Genomic DNA, 27,542 nt, shown 5'->3' with positions numbered 1-27,542 from the left:
TCACCACCCTCATCCACACCCATCATTGTCACCATCAATGTCCCCATTGTCCCCATCATTGCCACCATCATCATCCATCATTGTCACCATCAATGTCACCGCCACCAACAACACCAACATCCCCATCATCATCCTCATTGTCCCCATCATGGCCACCACCCTCATCCACACCCACCATTGTCACCATCATTGTCACCATCAAGGGCCCCACCATTGTCCCCATCAACGTCCCCACCATTGTCACCATCAACGTCCCCACCATTGTCACCATCAACGTCCCCACCACTGCCACATCAAGGTCCCCACCATTGTCACCATCAACGTCCCCATCATTGCCACCATCAACGTTCCCACCATTGTCAACCTCAAGGACCCCATCATCATCACCATCAATGTCCCCACCATCATCACCATCATTGTCCCCACCATTACCACCATCAACATTCCCACCATTGTCACCATCAATGTCCCCACCATTGTCAACCTCAAGGTCCCCACCATCGTCACCATCAACGTCCCCATCATTGTCAACCTCAAGGTCCCCACCATCGTCACCATCAACGTCCCCACCACTGCCACCATTAAGGTCCCCACCATTGTCACCATCAACGTCCCCATCATTGTCAACCTCAAGGTCCCTACCATCATCACCATCAACGTCCCCACCACTGCCACATCAAGGTCCCCACCATCGTCACCATCAACGTCCCCACCATCATCACCATCAATGTCCCCACCATTGCCACCATCAACGTCCCCACCATCATCACCATCAACGTCCCCACCATCATCACCATCAACGTCCCCACCATTGCCACCATCAACGTCCCCACCATCATCACCATCAACATCCCCACCATTGCCACCATCAACGTCCCCACCATTGTCCCCATCAACGTCCCCACCATTGTCCCCATCAACGTTCCCACCATTGTCAACCTCAAGGACCCCATCATCACCATCAAGGTCCCCACCACTGCCACATCAAGGTCCCCACCATTGTCCCATCAACGTCCCCATCCCCGTTGTCCCCCTCACCCACCCCTGTCCCTGTCCCCGTCCCATCCCCACGTCCCTCCATGGGGCCACCACCGCTGTCCCCAGCTGGGCCTCACCTGTGACATCTGTGGCCGGGGGCAGATGTCCCGCGGTGGCACGGCGCGGGGCAGGAGGGCGTTGAGGAGGTGGCACAGCAGGACCCCGTCGCGCAGCGCCTGCGCCAGGTCCCACACCTGGCCCCCGGCGCTGCTGGCCCGGTGGCCGGCGGGCAGGACGCGCGCGGCCACCAGCCAGTGGGCACATTGGCGCCACGCCTCCATGGGGACACGGGGACCTCCTGGTGGAGCTGGGTCCTGCTGGGACCAGCTTCAATGAGTTTGGGTCCTGGTGGGATCAACTTCTGTGGAGGAACTTGTGGAGGTGGGTCCTGGTGGGACCAGCTTCAATGAGTTTGGGTCCTGGTGGGATGAACTTCAATGGAGGTGGGTCCTGCTGGGACCAGCTTCAATGAGTTTGGGTCCTGGTGGGATCAACTTCTGTGGAGGAACTTGTGGAGGTGGGTCCTGGTGGGACCAACTTCAATGAGTTTGGGTCCTGGTGGGATGAACTTCAATGGAGGTGGGTCCTGCTGGGACCAGCTTCAATGAGTTTGGGTCCTGGTGGGATCAACTTCTGTGGAGGAACTTGTGGAGGTGGGTCCTGGTGGGACCAACTTCAATGAGTTTGGGTCCTGGTGGGATGAACTTCAATGGAGGTGGGTCCTGCTGGGACCAGCTTCAATGAGTTTGGGTCCTGGTGGGATCAACTTCTGTGGAGGAGCTGGTGAAGGTGGGTCCTGGTGGGACCAACTTCTGTGGAGGGTCTGGTGGAGGTGGTTCCTGGTGGGATGAGTTTCAATTAGTTTGGGTCCTGGTGGGATGAACTTCTGTGGAGGTGGGTCCTGCTGGGACCAGCTTCAATGAGTTTGGGTCCTGGTGGGACCAACTTCTGTGGAGGAACTTGTGGAGGTGGGTCCTGGTGGGACCAACTTCTGTGGAGGGGCTGGTGGAGGTGGGTCCTGGTGGGATGAGTTTCAATTAGTTTGGGTCCTGGTGGGATGAACTTCTGTGGAGGTGAGTCCTGGCGGGATGAACTTCTGTGGAGGTGGGTCCAGGTGGGATGAACTTCAATGAAATTGGGTCATGGCAGGATCAACTTCTGTGGAGGTGGGTCCTGGCAGGATGAACTTCTGTGGAGTTGGGTCCTGGTTGGTGGAGATTGGTCCTGATGGGATGAACTTTTGTGAAGTTGGGTCTTGGTGGGATCAACTTCTGTGGAGCTGGGTCCTAGTGGGATGAACTTCAATGAAGGTGGGTCCTGGTGGGATCAACCTCTATGGAGGAACTGGTGGAGATGGGTCCTGGCAGGATTCAATTCCGTAGGGGAGCTGGTGGAAGAGGATCCAACCATCAAGTTCTAGCCAGGAGCTGATGGAGATGAGATCCAGGTAGAGATGAGATCCAGGTGGAGATGAGATCCAGGTGGAGATGAGATCTTGGTGATGAGATCCTGGTGGAGATGAGATCCTGGTGGAGATGAGATCCCGATGTCACCACTCCTGTCCAGAGCAGCACCAGCTGAGACCCTGCTGGTGACCTCGGCAGGACCACATCCAGTGAGGAACCTCTGGATGACCTCTGGATGACCTCTGGACAAAGCTCCAGCACCTCCAACCACTTCTGGGGCACCTCCCACGGCGCCGGGGGTCCCTTCCCCCCAGGAAAGGGAGGAACCGGAGGAACCGGGGCCCTGCGGGGCCACCACCGGTGACAAGTGACAGATGTTGGTCCCCGTCCCACCGCCACGTCCGGATGAGCCCGATGGGCTCCTCCTGCTTCTTCACCCACGGCTGGAGAAGATCCGGTGGACCTGGTGGACCTCCTGGAGTGGTCAGGGCTGGTGGTGGGGCCCGGCCGGGCCTGGGGGTGGCGGAAGTGTCCCACGCCCGCGCCCGGAGGTGGCACCGGGGACGACGGAGGTGACGCGCCTGCGCCGCGGGGGACAACGGGAACTGGGACCTGGTGGCCCCCGGGTGACTTCCTGTCACAGCGGTGGCACTGGGGAGGAGCTGCCACCACGGGGGTGGTGGGGACAATGGGGGGACATGGGACAAGCTTCTGGGGCTTGGAGTGGTGGGAAGTCTCAGGAGGGGTCCAGGTGGCCTGGAGATGGTGGCCAATGGGGTCCAGGTGGCCTGGAGATGGTGGCCAAGGGGGTCCAGGTGGTCTGGCCATGGTGGCCGAGGTGGCCCAGGAGGGGTCCAGATGGTCTGGACATGGTGGTCCAGGAGGGGTCCAGGTGGCCTGGAGATGGTGGCCCAGGGGGTCCAGGTGGTCTGGCCATGGTGGCCGAGGTGGCCCAGGAGGGGTCAGTGACCTGGAGATGGTGGCCCAGGGGGGTCTAGGTGGCCTGGATGTGGTGGTCAGAGGGTCCAGGTGGCTTGGACATGGTGGCCCAGGGGGTCCAGGAGAGGTCCAGGTGGACTGGACATGGTGGCCCAGGTGGCCTGGATGTGGTGGCCCAGGAGGGGTCAGATGGCCTGGACATGGTGGCCCAGGGGGTCCAGGAGAGGTCCAGGTGGCCTGGAGATGGTGGCCCAGGTGGCCCAGGAGGGGTCAGTGACCTGGAGATGGTGGCCCAGGGGGTCCAGGTGGTCTGGAAATGGTGGCCCAGGTGGTCCAGGGGGGGTCCAGGTGGCCAGGAGCTGTTGGGGGTCTCAGAATGAACCCAGGTGTCCAAGTCCTCCCAAAGGTCCAGGAGGTTATCCAGGACCTTTCAGGGGTCTCAGGATGGACCAAAGTCCAGGTCCAGGTGGACCCCAAGTGTCCAGGTCCACCCAAAGGTCCAGGAGGTCACCCAGGACCTTTCAGGGGTCACCCAGGTGTCCAAGTCCAGGTGACCCCCAGGTGTCCAAGTCCTCCATAAATCCCAGGAGAACCACCAGGACCTCTCAGGGGTCTCAGGATGGACCCAGGTGCCCAGGTCCTCCCAGAGTCCCAGGAGGCCACCAGGACCTTTCAGGGGTCACCCAGGTGTCCAGGTCCAGGTGACCCCCAGGTGTCCAAGTCCTCCATAAATCCCAGGAGACCACCAGGACCTTTCAGGGGTCACCCAGGTGTCCAAGTCCAGGTGACCCCCAGGTGTCCAAGTCCTCCATAAATCCCAGGAGGCCACCAGGACCTCTCAGGGGTGTCAGGATGGACCCAGGTGTCCAGGCCCTACCAAAGTCCCAGGAGACCACCAGGACCTTTCAGGGGTCACCCAGGTGTCCAAGTCCAGGTGACCCCCAGGTGTCCAAGTCCTGCATAAATCCCAGGAGAACCACCAGGACCTTTCAGGGGTCACCCAGGTGTCCAAGTCCAGGTGACCCCCAGGTGTCCAGGTCCTCCATAAATCCCAGGAGAACCACCAGGACCTTTCAGGGGTCACCCAGGTGTCCAGGTCCAGGTGACCCCCAGGTGTCCAAGTCCTCCATAAATCCCAGGAGACCACCAGGACCTTTCAGGGGTCACCCAGGTGTCCAAGTCCAGGTGACCCCCAGGTGTCCAAGTCCTCCATAAATCCCAGGAGGCCACCAGGACCTCTCAGGGGTGTCAGGATGGACCCAGGTGTCCAGGCCCTACCAAAGTCCCAGGAGACCACCAGGACCTTTCAGGGGTCACCCAGGTGTCCAAGTCCAGGTGGCCGCCAGGTGTCCAAGTCCTCCATAAATCCCAGGAGGCCACCAGGACCTCTCAGGGGTCTCAGGATGGACCCAGGTGCCCAGGTCCTCCCAGAGTCCCAGGAGACCACCAGGACCTTTCAGGGGTCACCCAGGTGTCCAGGTCCAGGTGACCCCCAGGTGTCCAAGTCCTCCATAAATCCCAGGAGAACCACCAGGACCTTTCAGGTGCCACCAGGCTGACCCAGCTCTCCACGTCCCGTTGGGGAAGGGTCTCCAGGAGGACCCACCCCCACCCCACCGGTGTCCCCCCCCCCTGTCGCGACCCCCCCGGGTGTCCCCACGATGTCGCAAGCCCCGAGGTGGCCCCGTGGTGGCCCCGTGGTGGCCCCGTGGTGGCCCCGCGCCAGCGCCTTCCCCGAAATGAGGAACGGCGCCCGCCCCTCCCCCACCCGGGGGGGGGAGGGGCTCTCCCAACCCCCACCCAGCGGCACCCAAGGGTGCGGCACCCCCCCCCAACACCCCCCAACACCCCCCAACACCCCCCAAACCCAGCACGGGGTGGGTGGGTGGGGGGGGGGGTGTCACCCTCACCCCGCACCCACCCCGGTGGCCGCAGGTGGCCGGAGGTGACCGCAGGTGACCACAAGTGGCCGGAGGTGGCCGGAGCGCCCCCCCACCCCCACCCCCACCCATGGGTGGGGGCAGGGCGGGGGTTACCCATTAACCAGCGGGGCCGCCATAAAGGGACGCCCCTGTCCGTGTCCCATCCCTGTCCCTGTCCCCTCTGTCCCTGTCGCTGTGTCCCTGTGTCCCTGTCCCTGTCACTGTCGCTGTCCCCTCTGTCACTGTCGCTGTCGTCGCTGTCGCCGCTGTCGCCGCTGTCGCCATGGGGGCTCCGGCGCTGCCGCCCCCTCCTCATCCTCGCCCGCTCTTCCTCCTCCTCCTCCTCGGCTCCCCGCTGCTGCTCGGGACCCCCGCCCGCGCCCAGCTGTGAGACACGGGGACCCCCCCTCCCACCCAAGGGACCCCCCCCCACCCATGGGACGCCCCCCCATCCGTGGGACCCCCACCCAACTCCGATCCCACCCGTGGGACCCCCACCCAATCCCACCCATGGGACCCCCACCCAACCCCGATCCCATCCGTGGGACCTCCACCCAACCCCGATCCTGATCCCAACCCCACCCGTGGGACACCCCCACCCAACCCCGATCCCACCCATGGGACCCCCACCCAACCCCGATCCCACCCATGGGACCCCCACCCAATCCCACCCGTGGGACACCCCCACCCAACCCCGATCCCACCCGTGGGACCCTCACCCAACCCCGATCCCACCCGTGGGACACCCGCACCCAACCCCGATCCCACCCGTGGGACCCCCACCCAACCCCACCCGTGGGACACCCACCCAACCCCACCCGTGGGACACCCACCCAACCCCGATCCCACCCGTGGGACCTCCACCCAACCCCGATCCTGATCCCAACCCCACCCGTGGGACCTCCACCCAACCCAAGTCCCACCCGTGGGACCCCACCCAACCCCGATCCCACCCATGGGACCCTCACCCAACCCTGATTCCATCTATGGGACCCCCACCCAACCCCGATCCCACCCGTGGGACACCCCCACCCAACCCCGATCCCACCCGTGGGACCCCCACCCAATCCCACCCATGGGACCCCCACCCAACCCCACCACACACCACCCGCGGGACCCCCACCCGTGGGACCCCCACCCAACCCCAATCCCACCCATGAGACCCCCACCCAACCCCAATCCTGGTCCCAACCCCACCCACGGGACTCCCACCCAGCCAGCTGTGGGACCCCCACCCCACCCATGGGACCCCCACCCAACCCCAACTCCAACCCCACCCACGGGATCACCACCCAATCCCACCCTCACCCGTGGGACCCCCACCCAACCCCACCCACGGGACCCCCACCCAATACCACCCATGGGACCCACATGAAATCCCTTTTTTGGCCCCCCCCCCCACCCATGGGTGCTGTGGGGACACATTTTGGGGTTTCTGGGTGCTCTGAGGTCCCCAAGGTTGTGGTGGGACAGATTTTGGGGTTTCTGGGTGCTTGGAGATCTCCAAGGTTGTGGTGGGACAGATTTTGGGGTTTCTGGGTGCTCTGAGGTCCCCAAAGTTGTGGTGGGACAGACTTTGGGGTTTCTGGGTGCTCTGAGGTCCTCAAGGTTGTGGTGGGACAGATTTTGGGGTTTCTGGGTGCTCTGAGGTCCTCAAGGTGTTGGTGGGACAGATTTTGGGGTTTCTGGGTGCTCTGAGATCCCCAAGGTTGTGGTGGGACAGATTTTGGGGTTTCTGGGTGCTCTGAGGTCCCCAAAGTTGTGGTGGGACAGACTTTGGGGTTTCTGGGTGCCCTGAGGTCCTCAAGGTGTTGGTGGGACAGATTTTGGGGTTTCTGGGTGCTCTGAGGTCCTCAAGGTGTTGGTGGGACAGATTTTGGGGTTTCTGGGTGCTCTGAGGTCCCCAAGGTTGTGGTGGGACAGACTTTGGGGTTTCTGGGTGCTCTGAGGTCCCCAAGGTTGTGGTGGGACAGATTTTGGGGTTTCTGGGTGCTTGGAGATCTCCAAGGTTGTGGTGGGACAGATTTTGGGGTTTCTGGGTGCTCTGAGGTCCTCAAGGTGTTGGTGGGACAGATTTTGGGGTTTCTGGGTGCTCTGAGGTCCCCAAGGTTGTGGTGGGACAGATTTTGGGGTTTCTGGGTGCTCTGAGGTCCTCAAGGTTGTGGTGGGACAGATTTTGGGGTTTCTGGGTGCTCTGAGGTCCCCAAGGTTGTGGTGGGACAGATTTTGGGGTTTCTGGGTGCTCTGAGGTCCCCAAGGTTGTGGTGGGACAGATTTTGGGGTTTCTGGGTGCTCTGAGGTCCTCAAGGTTGTGGTGGGACAGACTTTGGGGTTTCTGGGTGCTCTGAGGTCCTCAAGGTTGTGGTGGGACAGATTTTGGGGTTTCTGGGTGCTGTGCCACCCTGTGACGGCCCTGCGGTGTCCCCAGGGTGACCATGGTGACCCCGGCCGTGCTGCGGCTGGAGACGGACGAGCAGGTGGTCCTGGAGGCCCCCGGGCTGACCACGGCCACCGAGGCCACGCTGATGGTCCAGGACTTCCCCCAGAAGCGCCAGGTCCTGTTCCAGACCCGCGTGGCCCTGAGCCCGGCCGAGGGCATGATGGCCACTGCCACCATCAAGGTACGGTGTCACCACCCCCCCTCTGGTCGGTGTCACCTCCCCCTGGCCACTGTCACCTCCCCCTGGCCACTGTCACCACCCCCTGGCCACCACCACGGGTCATTGTCCCAGCAGCCACCGCCCGGGACGGGAAACGGGAACTGAACCCTGAACAGGGTGGGGACAGTGGGGATGGTCACTCCTGGTGTCCATGGTCACTCCTGGTGTCCGTGGTCACTCCTGGTGTCCTTGGGGATGGTCATTCCTGGTGTCCATGGTCACTCCTGGTGTCCTTGGTCACTCCTGGGGTCCATGGTCACTCCTGGTGTCCTTGGTCACTCCTGGGGTCCATGGTCACTCCTGGTGTCCTTGGGGATGGTCATTCCTGGTGTCCATGGTCACTCCTGATGTCCATGGTCACTCCTGGGGTCCATGGTCACTCCTGGGGTCCATGGTCACTCCTGATGTCCATGGTCACTCCCAGTGTCCATGGTCACTCCTGGGGTCCATGGTCACTCCTGGGGTCCTTGGTCACTCCTGGTGTCCGTGGTCACTCCTGGTGTCCGTGGTCACTCCTGGGGTCCATGGTCACTCTTGGGGTCCATGGTCACTCCTGGTGTCCGTGGTCACTCCTGGTGTCCTTGGTCACTCCTGGGGTCCATGGTCACTCCTGGTGTCCGTGGTCACTCCTGGTGTCCTTGGGGATGGTCACTCCTGATGTCCATGGTCACTCCTGGGGTCCATGGTCACTCCTGGGGTCCTTGGTCACTCCTGGGGTCCATGGTCACTCCTGGTGTCCGTGGTCACTCCTGGTGTCCTTGGTCACTCTTGGGGTCCATGGTCACTCCTGGGGTCCGTGGTCACTCCTGGTGTCCTTGGGGATGGTCACTCCCAGTGTCCATGGTCACTCCTGGGGTCCATGGTCACTCCTGGTGTCCTTGGGGATGGTCACTCCCAGTGTCCATGGTCACTCCTGGGGTCCATGGTCACTCCTGGTGTCCTTGGGGATGGTCACTCCCAGTGTCCATGGTCACTCCTGGTGTCCTTGGTCACTCCCAGTGTCCATGGTCACTCCTGGTGTCCTTGGGGATGGTCACTCCCAGTGTCCATGGTCACTCCCAGTGTCCATGGTCACTCCTGGGGTCCTTGGTCACTCCTGGGGTCCATGGTCACTCCTGGTGTCCGTGGTCACTCCTGGGGTCCATGGGGATGGTCACTCCTGGGGTCCATGGTCACTCCTGGGGTCCTTGGGGATGGTCACTCCCAGTGTCCATGGTCACTCCTGGGGTCCATGGTCACTCCTGGTGTCCTTGGGGATGGTCACTCCCAGTGTCCATGGTCACTCCTGGTGTCCTTGGTCACTCCCAGTGTCCATGGTCACTCCTGGTGTCCTTGGGGATGGTCACTCCCAGTGTCCATGGTCACTCCTGGGGTCCTTGGTCACTCCTGGGGTCCATGGTCACTCCTGGTGTCCGTGGTCACTCCTGGTGTCCTTGGGGATGGTCACTCCCAGTGTCCATGGTCACTCCTGGTGTCCTTGGTCACTCCTGGGGTCCATGGGGATGGTCACCTTCAGGTGTCCCCACAGGTGTCCCCAATGTCCCCTGTCCCCATCAATGTCCTGTCAATCCCAATGTGCCCTGTCCCCAGTGTCCCTGTCCCCAGTGTCCCTGTTCCTGCAGATGTCCCCAATGTCCCCGTGGATGTCCCCAGTGTCCCTGTGGATGTCCCCAATATCCCTTAGGATGTCCCCAATGTCCCTTTGGATGTCCCCAATGTCCCCACAGATGTCCCCAATGTCACCGCGGATGTCCCCAATGTCCCTCTGGATGTCCCCAATGTCCCTTTGGATGTCCCCAATGTCACCGCAGATGTCCCCAATGTCCCTTTGAATGTCCCCAATGTCCCTTTGGATGTCCCCAATGTCCCCGTGGATGTCCCCAATGTCCCTTTGAATGTCCCCAATGTCCCCATGGATGTCCCCAATGTCCCCACAGATGTCCCCAATGTCCCCATGGATGTCCCCAATGTCCCCGTGGATGTCCCCAATGTCCCTTTGAATGTCCCCAATCTCCCCACAGATGTCCCCAATGTCCCTTTGGATGTCCCCAATGTCCCCACAGATGTCCCCAATGTCCCCGTGGATGTCCCCAATGTCCCTTTGGATGTCCCCAATGTCCCCATGGATGTCCCCGTGGATGTCCCTTTGGTGTCCCCAGTGTCCCCATGGATGTCCCTTTGGATGCCCCAGTGTCCCCACAGATGTCCCCAATGTCCCTCTGGATGTCCCCAATGTCCCTTTGAATGTCCCCAATGTCCCTCTGGATGTCCCCAGTGTCCCCACAGATGTCCCCAGTGTCCCCACAGATGTCCCCAGTGTCCCCGTGGATGTCCCCAATGTCCCTCTGGATGTCCCCAATGTCCCCGTGGATGTCCCCAGTGTCCCCACAGATGTCCCCAATGTCCCTCTGGATGTCCCCAGTGTCCCTTTGGATGTCCCCAATGTCCCTTTGAATGTCCCCAATGTCCCCACAAATGTCCCCAATGTCCCTTTGGATGTCCCCAATGTCCCTTTGGATGTCCCCAGTGTCCCCACAGATGTCCCCAATGTCCTTTTGAATGTCCCCAATGTCCCCATGGATGTCTCCAATGTCCCCGTGGATGTCCTCAGTGTCCCTTTGGATGTCCCCAGTGTCCCTCTGGATGTCCCCAATATCCCTTAGGATGTCCCCAGTGTCCCTTAGGATGTCCCCAGTGTCCCTTTGGATGTCCCCAGTGTCCCCATGGATGTCCCCAATGTCCCCACAGATGTCCCCAATGTCACCACAGATGTCCCCAATGTCCCCATGGATGTCCTTTTGGATGCCCCAGTGTCCCCACAGATGTCCCCAATGTCCCTCTGGATGTCCCCAATGTCCCCATGGATGTCCCCAATGTCCCTCTGGATGTCCCCAGTGTCCCTTTGGATGTCCCCAATGTCCCTTTGAATGTCCCCAATGTCCCTCTGGATGTCCCCAATGTCCCCATGGATGTCCCCGTTGATGTCCCTTTGGTGTCCCCATTGTCCCCGTGGATGTCCCCAATGTCCCCACAGATGTCCCCAATGTCCTTTTGGATGTCCCCAATGTCCCTCTGGATGTCCCCAATGTCCCCATGGATGTCCCCCAGGTTCAGGCCAAGGCGCTGCCGCCGGCGCCGGGGAAGTCCTTTGTGACGGTGACAGCGCGGGTGGCCGCGGTGACGCTGGAGAAGGTCCTGCTGGTGTCCCTGCAGAGCGGCCACGTCTTCCTGCAGACCGACAAGCCCATCTACACCCCCGGGGCCACCGGTGAGCGCGGGGACATGGGGACACCGTGGGGACACCGTGGGGACACCTCAGGGAGGGTGACACTGTGGGGACATCGAGGGGAGGGTGACACTGTGGGGACACCACAGGCATAGGGACACCACCGGGGCCACCAGTGAGCACACGGGGACATCTGGAAACATCTGGGGACACCACGGGGACACCTGGGGATAGCTGGGGACACCTTTGGGGACAGCTGGACAGCTGGGGACACCTGGGGACACCTGGGACACCACAGGGAGGGTGACACTGTGGGGACATCAAGGGGAGGGTGACACTGTGGGGACATCACAGGCATAGGGACACCCCCGGGGCCACCGGTGAGCGCACGGGGACACCTGGGGACACCTGGGACACCACAGGGACACCACAGGGACACCACAGGGAGGGTGACACTGTGGGGACATTGAGGGGATGGGGACACTGGGGACACCACAGGGAGGGTGACATTGTGGGGACATTGAGGGGGTGGAGACATCACAGGCGTGAGGACACACACGTCCCCACATGTCCCCTCACCTTGTCCCCTGTGTCCCCTCCCAGTCCTCTGCCGCCTCTTCACCGTGGACCACCTCATGCAGCCGGTGGCCAAGACGGTCATCGTGGAGGTCAAGGTGAGCGCCGCCCTCGGGTGACACAGGGGTGACACACGGGCGGGTGACACGGTGCCACCGGCGCCACCGTCCCCACGCCGCGCGTGTCCCCTCAGACGCCCGACAACGTCATCATCAAACAAGTGCCGGTGTCGTCGCCGAAGAAAACCGGGATCCTGTCCCTCAACCACCACCTGCCCGAGGTCGTCAGGTGGGTGTCACCGTCCCCCCCGGTGGCTTGGGGACACCCCCGGTGCTGTCACCTCCCTGTCACCTCCCTGTCACCTCCTCCAGCTTGGGCATGTGGACGATCTCGGCCAAATTCGAGGATTCTCCAGATCAGGTTTTCAGCACCCAGTTCGAGGTCAAGGAATACGGTGGGTGTGGGGTGGGGTGGCCTTGGGGACATCGGGGACCGTCCCCAAGGGGCGGCGGTGTCACGGTGATGTCACCGGTGTCACCCCCGCAGTGCTGCCGAGCTTTGAGGTGGCCCTGGAGCCCAAGGAGAAGTTCCTGTACATCGACCGCCAGGAGGATTTCCAGGTGTCCATCGAGGCCAGGTGACCCCTAAAGTGTCCCCTTTTTGGGGACAGAAGTGTCCCCTCGGGGGTCACACCCGTGTGGGGGACAGGGGGGGTGGCACGAGGACAGGCGGGAAGGGGAGGGGGACACATGGTGACACGGTGGCATCAGTGGTGGTGGCAGGATGGGGACGTGGGGACATTGGTGGTGGTGGCAGGATGGAGACTTGGGGACATTGGTGGTGGTGGCAGGATGGGGACACGGTGACATCGGTGGTGGCAGGGATGGGGTGACAGGGACAGGGATGGCAGGATGGGGACACGGTGACATCGGTGGTGGCAGGGATGGGGTGACAGGGACAGGGATGGCAGGATGGGGACACGGTGACATCGGTGGTGGCAGGGATGGGGTGACAGGGACAGGGATGGCAGGATGGGGACACGGTGACATCGGTGGTGGCAGGGATAGGGTGGCAGAAGGGTGGCAGGATGGGGACATGGGGACATCAGTGGTGGCAGGGGTGGGATGACAGGGACATGGAAGGCAGGATGGGGACACGGTGACATCGGTGGTGGTGGCAGGATGGGGACACGGTGACACTGGTGGTGGTGGTGGCAGGGGTGGGATGACACAAGGGTGACAAGATGGGGACATGGAACATGGGGACATCGGTGGTGGTGGCAGGGTTGGGATGACATGGACAGGGATGGCAGGATGGGGACATGGTGCCATCAGTGGTGGTGGTGGCAGGATGGGGACATGGGGACATCGGTGGTGGTGGCAGGGTTGGGATGACATGGACAGGGATGGCAGGATGGGGACACGGTGACATCGGTGGTGGTGGCAGGATGGGGACACGGTGACACTGGTGGTGGTGGTGGCAGGGGTGGGATGACACAAGGGTGACAAGATGGGGACATGGAACATGGGGACATCGGTGGTGGCAGGGGTGGGATGACAGAGGGGTGGCAGGATGGGGACATGGGACAATGGGGTGACAGCACGGAGTGAGGACAGGGGTGGCAGGGATGGGGATGTGCAGGGGACAAGGTGACAAGGTGACACGGTGACACAGTGACATGGTGACAGGGTGACAAGATGACACAGTGACACAGTGGCACTGTGACACGGTGACAAGGTGACACTGTGGCACTGTGACACGGTGACGCAGTGACATGGTTACAAGGTGACACGGTACATGGTGACACAGTGACACAGTGACATGGTGACAAGGTGACAGGGTGACAGGGTGACAGGGTGACAGGGTGACACGGTGACACAGTGACACAGTGGCACGGTGACGCGGTGACGCGGTGACGCGGTGACGCGGTGGCTGTCCCCAGGTACCTGTACGGGAAGCGCGTGGAGGGGACGGCCTTTGTCCTCTTTGGCATCATGGTGGACGACGAGAAGAAGAGCATCCCCCAGTCCCTGCGGCGTGTGGCGGTGAGCCTGGCACTGTCCCCAAACCTGTCCCCAAGCCTGTCCCCAACACTGTCCCCGTGAGCCTGGCACTGTCCCCAAGCCTGTCCCCAACCCTGTCCCCAACACTGTCCCCGTGAGCCTGGCACTGTCCCCGAACCTGTCCCCAACCCTGTCCCCATGAGCCTGGCACTGTCCCTGAACCTGTCCCCAAGCCTGTCCCCAACACTGTCCCTGTGAGCCTGGCACTGTCCCCAAGCCTGTCCCCAAACCTGTCCCCAGCACTGTCCCTGTGAGCCTGGCACTGTCCCTGTCCCTGTCCCCAACCCTGTCCCCGTGAGCCTGGTACTGTCCCTGTCCCCAAACCTGTCCCCAACCCTGTCCCCGTGAGCCTGGCACTGTCCCTGTCCCCAGACCTGTCCCCAACCCTGTCCCCATGAGCCTGGCACTGTCCCCAAACCTGTCCCCAACCCTGTCCCTGTGAGCCTGGCACTGTCCCTGTCCCCAAACCTGTCCCCAACCCTGTCCCCGTGAGCCTGGCACTGTCCCTGTCCCCAAACCTGTCCCCAACCCTGTCCCCGTGAGCCTGGCACTGTCCCTGTCCCTGTCCCCAACCCTGTCCCCGTGAGCCTGGCACTGTCCCCAAACCTGTCCCCAAACCTGTCCCCAACCCTGTCCCCGTGAGCCTGGCACTGTCCCTGTCCCTGTCCCCAACCCTGTCCCCATGAGCCTGGCACTGTCCCTGTCCCCAACCCCGTCCCCAACCCTGTCCCCGTGAGCCTGGCACTGTCCCCGAACCTGTCCCCAACCCTGTCCCCATGAGCCTGGCACTGTCCCTGTCCCCAAACCTGTCCCCAACCCTGTCCCCATGAGCCTGGCACTGTCCCCAAACCTGTCCCCAACCCTGTCCCCATGAGCCTGGCACTGTCCCCGTGAGCCTGGCACTGTCCCCAAACCTGTCCCCAACCCTGTCCCCAACCCTGTCCCCATGAGCCTGGCACTGTCCCTGTCCCCAAACCTGTCCCCAACCCTGTCCCCAACCCTGTCCCTGTGAGCCTGGCACTGTCCCCAAGCCTGTCCCCAATCCTGTCCCCAACCCTGTCCCCGTGAGTCTGGCACTGTCCCCAAACCTGTCCCCAATCCTGTCCCCAACACTGTCCCCATGAGCCTGGCACTGTCCCCAAGCCTGTCCCCAACCCTGTCCCCATGAGCCTGGCACTGTCCCCAAACCTGTCCCCAACCCTGTCCCCAACCCTGTCCCCGTGAGCCTGGCACTGTCCCCAAACCTGTCCCCAGACCTGTCCCCAAACCTGTCCCCAACCCTGTCCCCGTGAGCCTGGCACTGTCCCTGTCCCTGTCCCCAAACCTGTCCCCAACCCTGTCCCCGTGAGCCTGGCACTGTCCCCAAACCTGTCCCCAGACCTGTCCCCAGACCTGTTCTCATGAGCCTGGCACTGTCCCTGTCCCCAGACCTGTCCCCAACCCTGTCCCCATGAGCCTGGCACTGTCCCCAAACCTGTCCCCAACCCTGTCCCTGTGAGCCTGGCACTGTCCCCAAACCTGTCCCCAAACCTGTCCCCAACCCTGTCCCCGTGAGCCTGGCACTGTCCCCAAACCTGTCCCCAACCCCGTCCCCAACACTGTCCCTGTGAGCCTGGCACTGTCCCTGTCCCCAAACCTGTCCCCAACCCTGTCCCCATGAGCCTGGCACTGTCCCTGTCCCCAACCCTGTCCCCGTGAGCCTGGCACTGTCCCTGTCCCCAGACCTGTCCCCAAACCTGTCCCCAGCCCTGTCCCCATGAGCCTGGCACTGTCCCTGTCCCCAAACCTGTCCCCAGCCCTGTCCCCATGAGCCTGGCACTGTCCCTGTCCCTGTCCCCAAACCTGTCCCCAGCCCTGTCCCTATGAGCCTGGCACTGTCCCTGTCCCCAACCATGTCCCCTTGTCCCCAGGTTCAGGACGGTGACACCAAGGCCGTGCTGTCCCCCTGCTGTCCCCAAACCTGTCCTAACCCTGTCCCCAACCATGTCCCCTTGTCCCCAGGTGGAGAACGGTGACGCCGAGGCCACGCTCTCCATGGCGCACCTGCGCGAGCGCTTCCCCAACCCCCAGGAGCTGGTGGGACACTCCCTCTACGTCACCGTCACCGTCATCACCGAGTCAGGTCTGCGTGGGGACACGGGGGACACGGGGGACACGGGGGGACACGGGGGGACATGGGGGACATGGGGGGACAGGGACACCGGGGGGACACAGGGGCACAAAGTGGGGACAGCAGCGATGTGAGCCTGGGGACATCTGGGGTTGGGGACAGCGATGATGGGGAGGGGACATCTGGGGCCACCCATCTGGGAAGGGGACAAGGAGCCCTGGCCACAGGTGACATGGCCACGGTGGTGTCCCCAAAGGCAGTGACACGGTGGGTGGCAGGGGGACAGTGAGGGGACAGTGAGAATGGAGGGACACCTGGGATGAGGAACACCTGAGGTGGGGACAGGGACCCCAGGTGACACGGTCACAGCGGTGTCCCCACAGGCAGTGACATGGAGGGTGGCAGGGGGACAGTGAGGGGACAGTGAGAATGGGGGGACATCTGGTACAGGGACCCCAGGTGACACGGCCACGGTGGTGTCCCCACAGGCAGTGACATGGTGGGTGGCAGGGGACAGCAAGGATGGGGGGACACCTGGGATGAGGAACACCTGAGGTGGGGACAGGGACCCCAGGTGACACGGCCACGGCGGTGTCCCCACAGGCAGTGACATGGTGGAGGCCCAGCGTGGTGGCATCCAGATCGTGACGTCCCCCTACACCATCCACTTCACCCACACCCCCAAGTACTTCAAGCCGGGGATGCCCTTTGACCTCACGGTTGGTGACATCTTGGGGACAGCGGTGGCCCGGGGTGGTGGCACAGGCGTGGCCCGGGATGGGGACAGGGCACAGCTGGGGGTGGGGGTGGAGGAGAAGTTGGTCCCTGGGTGATGTCCCTGTGTCACCTGAGAGGGGCTGGGGACCGCGAGCTGTCCCCGTGTCACTGGGGTGGCACTTCCTGGTGCCAGTGTCCCCTCCCAGTGCCACCAGGCCTTCCCAGTATCACTGTCCCTTTCCAGTGTCCCCTCCCAGTGCCACCGCCCCTTCCCAGTGTCCCCTCCCAGTGCCACCTCCCCTTCCCAGTATCATTGTCCCTTCCCAGTGTCCCCTCCCAGTGCCACCTCCCCTTCCCAGTATCAGTGTCCCATCCCAGTGTCCCCTCTTAATGCCACCACCCCCTCCCAGTGCCACCACCTCTTCCCAGTGTCCCTTCCCAGTGCCACCGCCCCTTCCCAGTATCACTGTCCCTTCCTGGTGTCCCCTCCCAATGCCACCACCCCTTCCCAATGTCCCCTCCCAGTGTCACCACCCCCTCCCAGTGCCACCACCCACTCCAAGTGTCCCTTTCCAGTGTCCCCTCCCAGTGCCACCATCCCTTCCCAGTGTCCCTTTCCAGTGTCACCACCTCCTCCCAGTGCCACCACCCACTCACAGTGTCCCCTCCCAGTGCCACCACCCCTTCCCAGTATCACTGTCCCTTCCCAGTGTCCCTTCCCAGTGCCCCCTCCCGATGTCGTCATCTGTTCCCAGTGTCATTGTCCCCTCCTGGTGTCCCTTCCCAGTGCCACCACCCCTTCCCAGTATCACTGTCCCTTCCCAGTGTCCCCACTTAATGCCACCACTCCTTCCCAGTGCCACCACCCACTCTAAGTGTCCCTTCCCAGTGTCCCCTCCCAATGCCACCACCCCTTCCCAGTATCACTGTCCCTTTCCAGTGTCCCCTCCCAGTGTCACCACCTCTTCCCAGTACCATTGTCCCCTCCCAGTGTCCCCTCCCAGTGCCACCACCCCTTCCCAGTATCACTGTCCCTTCCCAGTGTCCCCTCCCAGTGCCACCACCCCTTCCCAGTACAATTGTCCCCTCCCAGTGCCACCACCCCTTCCCAGTACCAGTGTCCCCTCCCAGTGCCACCACCCCTTCCCAGTACCATTGTCCCCTCCCAGTGTCCCCTCCCAGTGCCACCACCCCTTCCCAGTGTCCCCTCCCAGTGCCACCACCCCTTCCCAGTACCATTGTCCCCTCCCAGTGCCACCACCCCTTCCCAGTATCACTGTCCCTTCCCAGTGTCCCCTCCCAGTGCCACCACCCCTTCCCAGTACAATTGTCCCCTCCCAATGCCACCACCCCTTCCCAGTACAATTGTCCCCTCCCAGTGCCACCCCATCCCCGCTGCCCTTCCTCCACGTCCCCGTGTGACGTCCCCGTGTCCCCGCTGTCCCCTCCAGGTTTTTGTCACCAACCCCGACCAGTCGCCGGCGCCGCGCGTCGCCGTCCAGGCCGACGGCTTCCAGGGCCAGGTGTCCACCCAGCGCGACGGCACGGCCCGGCTGGTCCTCAACATGCCGGCCAACAAGGACAGCGTCCCCATCACCGTGAGTGTCACCTCAGCTGGTGGCCCAGGGCCTGGAGAAGTGACCGGGGTGTGGAGGTGGCCAAAGCGGTGGCAAAGTGGCCGGGGCGTGGAGGTGGCTAAAGGGTGGAGAAGTGACCAGGGGTTGAGGTGGCTGAGGGCATGGAGAAGCAACCAGGGCATTGAGGTGGCCAAAGTGGTGGGGGAGACCTTTACAGTGGCCAAGACCTCCATAATGGCCAAGACCTTTGTGGTGGCCAAGCCCTCCATGATGACCTACACATCTCCACGGTGGCCAAGACCTCTGTGGTGGCCAAGACCTTTGTGGTGGCCAAGACCTCCATAGTAGCCAAAATCTCCATGATAACAAACACACTTCCATGATGGCCAAGACCTCTGTGGTGGCCAAGCCCTCCATGATAACAAACACATCTCCATGGTGGCCAAGCCCTCTGTGGTGGCCAATCCCGCCATGATAACAAACACATCTCCATGGTGGCCAAACCCTCTGTGGAACCTCCATGGTGGCCAAGCCCTCCATGATGACCTACACATCTCCATGGTGGCCAAGCCCTCTGTGGAATCTCCATGGTGGCCAAGCCCTCTGTGGAACCTCCATGGTGGCCAAGCCCTCCATGATGACCTACACATCTCCATGGTGGCCAAGCCCTCTGTGGAACCTCCATGGTGGCCAAGCCCTCTGTGGAACCTCCATGGTGACCAAGCCCTCCATGATGACCTACACATCTCCATGGTGGCCAAGCCCTCTGTGGAACCTCCATGGTGGCCAAGCCCTCCATGATAACCTACACATCTCCATGGTGGCCAAGCCCTCTGTGGAACCTCCATGGTGGCCAAGCCCTCCATGATAACAAACACATCTCCATGGTGGCCAAGCCCTCTGTGGAACCTCCATGGTGGCCAAGCCCTCTGTGGAACCTCCATGGTGACCAAGCCCTCCATGATGACCTACACATCTCCATGGTGGCCAAGCCCTCTGTGGAACCTCCATGGTGGCCAAGCCCTCCATGATAACCAACACACTTCCATGGTGGCCAAGCCCTCTGTGGAACCTCCATGGTGACCAAGCCCTCCATGATGACCTACACATCTCCATGGTGGCCAAGCCCTCTGTGGAACCTCCATGGTGACCAATCCCTCCATGATAACCTACACACCTCCATGGTGGCCAAGCCCTCTGTGGAAGCTCCATGGTGGCCAAGCCCTCCATGATAACCAACACACTTCCATGGTGGCCAAGCCCTCTGTGGAAGCTCCATGGTGGCCAAGCCCTCTGTGGAACCTCCATGGTGGCCAAGCCCTCTGTGGAACCTCCATGGTGACCAAGCCCTCCATGATGACCTACACACCTCCATGGTGGCCAAGCCCTCCACAGTGACCTACACACATCTCCATGGTGGCCAAGCCCTCCATGATAACCAACACACTTCCATGGTGGCCAAGCCCTCTGTGGAAGCTCCATGGTGGCCAAGCCCTCTGTGGAACCTCCATGGTGGCCAAGCCCTCCACGATGACCCCACCCAGCCCCACGTCCTGGCCGCTGACCGGCCGCCGCCGTGTCTCGCGCCGCAGGTGCGGACGGCGCAGGCGGGGCTGCCGCCGGCGCGCCAGGCCTCGCGGCAGATGATGGCCCAGGCCTACCTCAGCCAGGCCAACTCCGGCAACTTCCTGCACCTGGCGGTGGCCGCCACCGAGCTGCTGCCCGGGGACAACCTGGCCGTGAACTTCCACCTCAAGACCAGCAACAACGACGTCCGCAACTCCGTCCCCTTCTTCACCTACCTGGTGGGTACCGGTGGTTTGGCCGATGCTCCTCCTCCAGCTTGGCCACCTGGAGGTCCTGGTGGCCACCGAGCTGGTGTCTCTGGCAGATCATGAGCAAGGGGCGCATCCTCCGCGCCGGCCGGCAGCGGCGCGAGGCCGGCCAAAGCCTGGTGACCATGACCCTGCCGGTGACGCCGGAGCTGATCCCCTCCTTCCGCCTGGTGGCCTACTACTACGTTCTGCCCGGCGAGATCGTGGCCGACTCCGTCTGGGTGGACGTCAAGGACACCTGCATGGGCACCGTGAGTGTCCCCTGCTGGCCCCGGGGGGTCAGAGGGGTCTTGGAGACCTTGGATGGACCTTGGTGGTGGCTGGAGGGGTCCTTGAAGTGACCCTTGAAGGGTCTGGGAGGCTTTGGAGGTGCTTGGTTGGCCTTGAGGGACTTAGGGGGTCTTGAGGGACCTGGGAGGTCCTTGAGGGAACTGAGAGGTCCTTGAAGGGTTTGGGGGACCTTTGAGGGACCTTGGGTGGCCTTGAAGGACCTGGGAGGTCCTTGAGGGAACTGAGAGGCACTTGAGGGATTTGGGAGATCCTTGAGGGATTTGGGTGGCCTTGAGAGACCTGGGAGGTCCTTGAGGGAACTGAGAGGTCCTTGAAGGGTTTGGGGGACCTTTGAGGGACCTTGGGTGGCCTTAAGAGACCTGGGAGGTCCTTGAGGGAACTGAGAGGTCCTTGAAGGGTTTGGGGGACCTTTGAGGGACCTTGGGTGGCCTTGATAGACCTGGGAGATCCTTGAGGGATTTGGGAGGTCCTTGAGGGGTTTGGGAGGTTCTTGAGGGACCTAGGGGGGCACCTGAAGGGCTTGGGGAACCTTTGAAATTGTTTGGGGGACTCTTGAGGGACCCTTGAGGGGCTTCTGGAAGGGCTTGGGGGAACACTGAGGAACCTGGGGGTCCTTGAAGGATTTGTGGGGTCCTTGAGGGGCCCTGGAGGGATCTGGGGGACCTTTGGAAGGGTTTGGGGGACCTTGAGATCCTTGGGGATTTTTGGAAGGGCGTGAGGGGACATTGAGGGACCTGGTGACCCCTTGGTGTCACTCGGGTGGTTTTGGACACTCCATGAGGAGCTTGGACATCTCCTGAGTGACCCAGGTGGGCCAGGTGACCCAGCGATGGCCAAGACATGAAGCCCGTGGCCACCAACCACCCCTGGAGATCCAAACTTGATGTCCCCCATGGTCGGGGTGAGGGGACAGAAGTGGCTTTTGGGGACATCCTGGGGACGTCACCTCCGTGTCTGTGGCAGCTGGTGGTGAAGGGGGCGACAGAAGGTGACAACCGCGTCCACGAGCCGGGGACGCCGATGAGGCTGCGCATCGAGGGCGACCACAAGGCCCACGTGGGGCTGGTGGCCGTGGACAAGGGGGTCTTCGTCCTCAGCAAGAAGAACAAACTCACCCAGACCAGGGTGGGTGTCCTCGATGTCCCCAAGGGGTGGCAGTGGCCATCACAGATGTCCCCATCATCCCTGGGTGATGGTGGTGGCCATCACGGCTGTCCTGTTATCCCTGTGTGGTGGCAGTGGCCATCACAGCTGTCCTGTCCCCATTGTCCTTGGATGGTGGTGGTGGCCATCATGGCTGTCCTGTCCCCATTGTCCTTGGATGGTGGTGGTGGCCATCACGGCTGTCCCCATTGTCCTTGGATGGTGGTGGTGGCCATCACGGCTGTCCTGTCATCCCTGGGTGGTGGTGGTGGCCATCACAGCTGTCCTGTCCCCATTGTCCTTGGATGGTGGTGGTGGCCATCATGGCTGTCCTGTCCCCATTGTCCTTGGATGGTGATCGTGGCCATCACAGCTATCCCCATTGTCCTTGGATGGTGGTGGTGGCCATCACAGCTGTCCTGTCCCCATTGTCCTTGGATGGTGGTGGTGGCTATCATGGCCGTCCCGTCCCCATTGTCCTTGGATAGTGGTGGTGGCCATCACGGCTGTCCTGTCCCTATTGTCCTTGGATGGTGGTGGTGGCCATCATGGCTGTCCTGTCCCCATTGTCCTTGGATGGTGGTGGTGGCCATCACGGCTGTCCTGTCCCTATTGTCCTTGGATGGTGGTGGTGGCCATCACGGCTGTCCTGTCATCCCTGGGTGGTGGTGGTGGCCATCATGGCTGTCCCCATTGTCCTTGGATGGTGATCGTGGCCATCACAGCTGTCCCCATTGTCCTTGGATGGTGGTGGTGGCCATCACGGCTGTCCCCATTGTCCTTGGATGGTGGTGGTGGCCATCACGGCTGCCCTGTCCCCATTGTCCTTGAATGGTGGTGGTGGCCATCATGGCTGTCCTGTCCCCATTGTCCTTGGATGGTGGTGGTGGCCATCACAGCTGTCCTGTCCCCATTGTCCTTGAATGGTGGTGGTGGCCATCACGGCTGTCCTGTCCCTATTGTCCTTGGATGGTGGTGGTGGCCATCACAGCTGTCCTGTCCCCATTGTCCTTGGATGGTGGTGGTGGCCATCACGGCTGTCCTGTCCCCATTGTCCTTGGATGGTGGTGGTGGCCATCACGGCTGTCCTGTCCCCATTGTCCTTGGATGGTGGTGGTGGCCATCACAGCTGTCCTGTCCCCATTGTCCTTGGATGGTGGTGGTGGCCATCACAGCTGTCCTGTCCCCATTGTCCTTGGATGGTGGTGGTGGCCATCACGGCTGTCCTGTCATCCCTGGATGGTGGCGGTGGCCATCACGGCTGTCCTGTCCCCATTGTCCTTGGATGGTGATCGTGGCCATCATGGCTGTCCTGTCATCCCTGGGTGGTGGTGGTGGCCATCATGGCTGTCCCCATTGTCCTTGGATGGTGATCGTGGCCATCACAGCTGTCCCCATTGTCCTTGGATGGTGGTGGTGGCCATCACAGCTGTCCTGTCCCCATTGTCCTTGGATGGTGGTGGTGGCCATCATGGCTGTCCTGTCCCCATTGTCCTTGGATGGTGGTGGTGGCCATCATGGCTGTCCTGTCCCCATTGTCCTTGGATGGTGATCGTGGCCATCACGGCTGTCCCCATTGTCCTTGGATGGTGGTGGTGGCCATCACGGCTGTCCTGTCCCTATTGTCCTTGGATGGTGGTGGTGGCCATCACGGCTGTCCTGTCCCCATTGTCCTTGGATGGTGGTGGTGGCCATCACGGCTGTCCTGTCTCCATTGTCCTTGGATGGTGGTGGTGGCCATCATGGCTGTCCTGTCCCCATTGTCCCTGGATGGTGGTGGTGGCCATCACGGCTGTCCCCATTGTCCTTGGATGGTGGTGGTGGCCATCATGGCTGTCCCCATTGTCCTTAGATGGTGGTGGTGGCCATCATGGCTGTCCTGTCCCCATTGTCCTTGAATGGTGGTGGTGGCCATCACGGCTGTCCTGTCCCCATTGTCCTTGGATGGTGATCGTGGCCATCACAGCTGTCCCCATTGTCCTTGGATGGTGGTGGTGGCCATCACGGCTGTCCTGTCCCCATTGTCCTTGGATGGTGATCGTGGCCATCACAGCTGTCCCCATTGTCCTTGGATGGTGGTGGTGGCCATCACGGCTGTCCTGTCCCCATTGTCCTTGGATGGTGGTGGTGGCCATCATGGCTGTCCCCATTGTCCTTGGATGGTGGTGGTGGCCATCACGGCTGTCCTGTCCCTATTGTCCTTGGATGGTGGTGGTGGCTATCACGGCTGTCCTGTCCCTATTGTCCTTGGATGGTGGTGGTGGCCATCATGGCTGTCCTGTCATCCCTGGGTGGTGGTGGTGGCCATCACGGCTGTCCCCATTGTCCTTGGATGGTGATGGTGGCCATCACAGCTGTCCTGTCCCCATTGTCCTTGGATGGTGGTGGTGGCCATCACGGCTGTCCTGTCCCCATTGTCCTTGGATGGTGGTGGTGGCCATCATGGCTGTCCTGTCCCTATTGTCCTTGGATGGTGGTGGTGGCTATCATGGCCGTCCCGTCCCCATTGTCCTTGGATGGTGGTGGTGGCCATCACGGCTGTCCTGTCCCCATTGTCCTTGGATGGTGGTGGTGGCCATCACAGCTGTCCTGTCCCCATTGTCCTTGGATGGTGGTGGTGGCCATCACGGCTGTCCCCATTGTCCTTAGATGGTGGCGGTGGCCATCACGGCTGTCCCCATTGTCCTTGGATGGTGGCGGTGGCCATCACGGCTGTCCCCATTGTCCTTAGATGGTGGTGGTGGCCATCACAGCTGTCCCCATTGTCCTTGGATGGTGGCGGTGGCCATCATGGCCGTCCCGTCCCCATTGTCCTTGGATGGTGGTGGTGGCCATCACGGCTGTCCTGTCCCCATTGTCCTTGGATGGTGGTGGTGGCCATCACGGCTGTCCCCTGTGGCCCAGGTTTGGGACACGGTGGAGAAAAGCGACATCGGCTGCACGCCGGGCAGCGGCAGGGACAACATCGGCGTCTTCTCCGACGCCGGCCTGAGCCTGACCACCAGCACCAAGGTCACCACCCCCCAGCGCTCAGGTAGGAGGTGGTGGCACCTCGGGGAGGTGGCATCTCACAGAGGTGACACCTTGGGGATGGGGGAGGTGACATCTCAGGGATGCTGGAGGTGACACTTCAAGGATGTGGCACCTGAGGAACAGAGGAGGTGGCACCTTGGGATGGGGCAGGTGACATTTGGGGATGGTGGAGGTGACACTTCAAGGATGTGGTAACTCAGGGATTGGGGAGGTGACACCTCGGGGATGGGGGAGGTGACATCTCAGGGGTGGGGGGGTGGCACCTTGGGGATGGGGGAGATGACATTTAGGAGGATGGGGATGGTGACACTTCAGGGATGTGACATTTCAGGGACAGGGAGGTGGCATCTCCAGGATGGTGGAGATGACATTTAGGAGGATGGGGATGGTGACACCTCAGGGATGTGACATTTCAGGGACAGGGAGGTGGCATCTCCAGGATGGTGGAGATGACATTTAGGAGGATGGGGATGGTGACACCTCAGGGATGTGACATTTCAGGGACAGGGAGGTGGCATCTCCAGGATGGTGGAGATGACATTTAGGAGGATGGGGATGGTGACACTGCAGAGATGTGACATTTCAGGGACAGGGAGGTGACACCTCAGGGATGTGACATCTCAGGGACAGTGAGGTGGCATCTCCAGGATGGTGGAGGTGACATTTAGGAGGATGGGGATGGTGACACCTCAGGGATGTGACATTTCAGAGATGGGGGAGGTGACACCTCAGGGACAAGGACGTGACACCTCAACAGTGGGGAGGTGACACCTCAGGGACAGGGAGGTGACATTAAGGAGGATGGGGATGGTGACACTGCAGGGATGTGACATTTCAGGGACAGGGAGGTGACACCTCAGGGATGGGGAGGTGACCCTGAACTTTGGGATGTGACACCTGGGACACCGTGAGGTCCTGACCAGTGTCCCCTGTGTCCCCAGAGGTCCAGTGTCCCCAGCCTGCCAAACGCAAGCGCCGCTCGCTGGCCCTCGCCGAGTACAAGGGCACCAAGGGTAGGTGGCACCGGGGTGTCCCTTGTCCCCAAGGTCACTATGGTGTCCCTTGTCCCCGAGGTCACCAGGGTGTCCCCTGTCCCCGAGGTCACCATGGTGTCCTTTGTCCCCGAGGTCACCAGGGTGTCCCTTGTCCCCAAGGTCACCATGGTGTCCCTTATCCCCGAGGTCACCATGGTGTCCTTTGTCCCCAAGGTCACCAGGGTGTCCTTTGTCCCCAAGGTCACCAGGGCGTCCCTTGTCCCCAAGATCACCAGGGTGTCCCCTGTCCCCGAGGTCACCATGGTGTCCTTTGTCCCCAGGGTCACCATGGTGTCCCTTGTCCCCAAGGTCACCATGGTGTCCTTTGTCCCCAAGGTCACCAGGGCGTCCTTTGTCCCCAGGGTCACCATGGTGTCCCTTGTCCCCAAGGTCACCATGGTGTCCCTTGTCCCCAAGGTCACCAGGGCGTCCCTTGTCCCCAAGATCACCAGGGTGTCCCCTGTCCCCGAGGTCACCATGGTGTCCTTTGTCCCCAGGGTCACCATGGTGTCCCTTGTCCCTGAGGTCACCATGGTGTCCTTTGTCCCCAGGGTCACCAGGGTGTCCTTTGTCCCCAGGGTCACCATGGTGTCCCTTGTCCCCAAGGTCACCAAGGTGTATCTTGTCCCCGAGGTCCCCATGGTGTCCCTTGTCCCCGAGGTCACCATGGTGTCCCTTGTCCCCGAGGTCACCAGGGCGTCCCTTGTCCCCGAGGTCACCAGGGCGTCCTTTGTCCCCGAGGTCACCAGGGTGTCCCCTGTCCCCGAGGTCACCAAGGTGTCCCTTGTCCCCAAGGTCACCATGGTGTCCCTTGTCCCCGAGGTCACCAGGGTGTCCCCTGTCCCCGAGGTCACCAGGGCGTCCCTTGTCCCCAAGGTCACCATGGTGTCCCTTGTCCCCGAGGTCACCATGGTGTCCTTTGTCCCCGAGGTCACCAGGGTGTCCCTTGTCCCCAGGGTCACCATGGTGTCCCTTGTCCCCAAGGTCACCAAGGTGCATCTTGTCCCCAGGGTCACCATGGTGTCCCTTGTCCCCAAGGTCACCATGGTGTCCCTTGTCCCCAACATCACCATGGTGTCCCTTGTCCCCGAAGTCACCAGGGTGTCCTTTTCCCTGAGGTCCCCATGGTGTCCCTTGTCCCCAAGGTCCCCATGGTGTCCGTTGTCCCCAAGGTCCCCATGGTGTCCCTTGTCCCCAAGGTCACCAGGGTGTCCCTTGTCCCTGAGGTCACTGGGGATGTCCCTTGTCCCCAGGGGTCACCAGAGTGTCCCATGTCCCAAAGAGCCACCAGAATGTCCCTGTTCAATGTCCCCATTCCAAGAGCCACCAGAGTGTCCCACCCCAGATGTCCCCACTCCAAGGGCCACCAGAGTGTCCCCGTTCGATATCCCCACTCCGAGGGCCACCAGAGTGTCCCACCCCAGATGTCCCCACTCTGAGGGCCACCAGGGCCGGTCCCAGCCCTGTCCCGGTGTCCGGCAGCGGCCGAGTACTCGGACAAGCTGGAGAAGAAGTGCTGCGAGGACGGCATGAAGGACAACCCGATGGGCCACAGCTGCGAGCAGAGGACCGAGTACATCCAGGAGGGCGACTCCTGCGTCCGCGCCTTCCTCGACTGCTGCAGATACATCAAGGCCAAGCGGGACCAGCAGAAGTCACCCAGCACCGGCCTGGCCAGAAGCAAGTGTTGGGTCATGGAGGGTTGGAGAAGGTCTGGGGGAGGTTGGAGGAACCTCGCCTGGAGCTTTGGTGAAGTTTCTTGGGCGGGTTTTGGATGTTTCTTAGGGAGCTTCAGGTGAAGGTGAGCTTGAGCAAAGCTTGGGTGAAGGTTGGATGGTCCTTAGGTGTTCCTTGGTGAAGGTCAGGTGAACCTTGGGTGTTCCTTGGGTGTTCCTTGGACATTCCTTGGGTATTTCTTGGACTTTCCCTGGAGGAAGGTCAGGTGAACCTCAGGCATTCCTTGGGTGTTCCT

The 27,542-nt window shown here is 61.8% G+C and overlaps 2 protein-coding genes across 3 annotated transcripts in view; one reads left to right on the top strand and one right to left on the bottom strand.

Moving 5' to 3' along the window:
• The window catches only part of VAV1 (vav guanine nucleotide exchange factor 1), a 39,511-nt gene extending 37,676 nt beyond the window's left edge, over nt 1-1,835 (bottom strand). The window contains exon 1 of the mRNA XM_077787681.1: nt 1,116-1,835. Within this exon, the coding sequence (XP_077643807.1) occupies nt 1,116-1,319 (204 nt within the window). The 5' untranslated portion in view covers nt 1,320-1,835. The remainder of the gene's footprint in view (nt 1-1,115) is intronic.
• A 3,712-nt stretch (nt 1,836-5,547) lies between these two features.
• The window catches only part of C3 (complement C3), a 47,499-nt gene continuing 25,504 nt past the window's right edge, over nt 5,548-27,542 (top strand). For both annotated transcript variants that reach the window (XM_077787756.1, XM_077787755.1), the window contains exons 1-17: nt 5,548-5,692; nt 7,734-7,926; nt 11,074-11,233; nt 11,795-11,865; nt 11,961-12,055; nt 12,139-12,221; nt 12,314-12,404; nt 13,710-13,812; nt 15,832-15,952; nt 16,544-16,659; nt 18,109-18,255; nt 19,827-20,039; nt 20,126-20,320; nt 21,324-21,485; nt 24,408-24,537; nt 25,478-25,549; nt 27,053-27,250. In XM_077787756.1, the coding sequence (XP_077643882.1) occupies nt 5,589-5,692; nt 7,734-7,926; nt 11,074-11,233; nt 11,795-11,865; nt 11,961-12,055; nt 12,139-12,221; nt 12,314-12,404; nt 13,710-13,812; nt 15,832-15,952; nt 16,544-16,659; nt 18,109-18,255; nt 19,827-20,039; nt 20,126-20,320; nt 21,324-21,485; nt 24,408-24,537; nt 25,478-25,549; nt 27,053-27,250 (2,254 nt within the window). In that variant the 5' untranslated portion in view covers nt 5,548-5,588. The remainder of the gene's footprint in view (nt 5,693-7,733; nt 7,927-11,073; nt 11,234-11,794; nt 11,866-11,960; nt 12,056-12,138; nt 12,222-12,313; nt 12,405-13,709; nt 13,813-15,831; nt 15,953-16,543; nt 16,660-18,108; nt 18,256-19,826; nt 20,040-20,125; nt 20,321-21,323; nt 21,486-24,407; nt 24,538-25,477; nt 25,550-27,052; nt 27,251-27,542) is intronic.

This window comes from Lonchura striata, chromosome 21 (genome assembly GCF_046129695.1).
Source record: "Lonchura striata isolate bLonStr1 chromosome 21, bLonStr1.mat, whole genome shotgun sequence".
NCBI lineage: Eukaryota > Metazoa > Chordata > Aves > Passeriformes > Estrildidae > Lonchura > Lonchura striata.
Note: the sequence above shows the minus strand (reverse complement) of the source record. Positions and strands in the feature narration are given on the sequence as shown.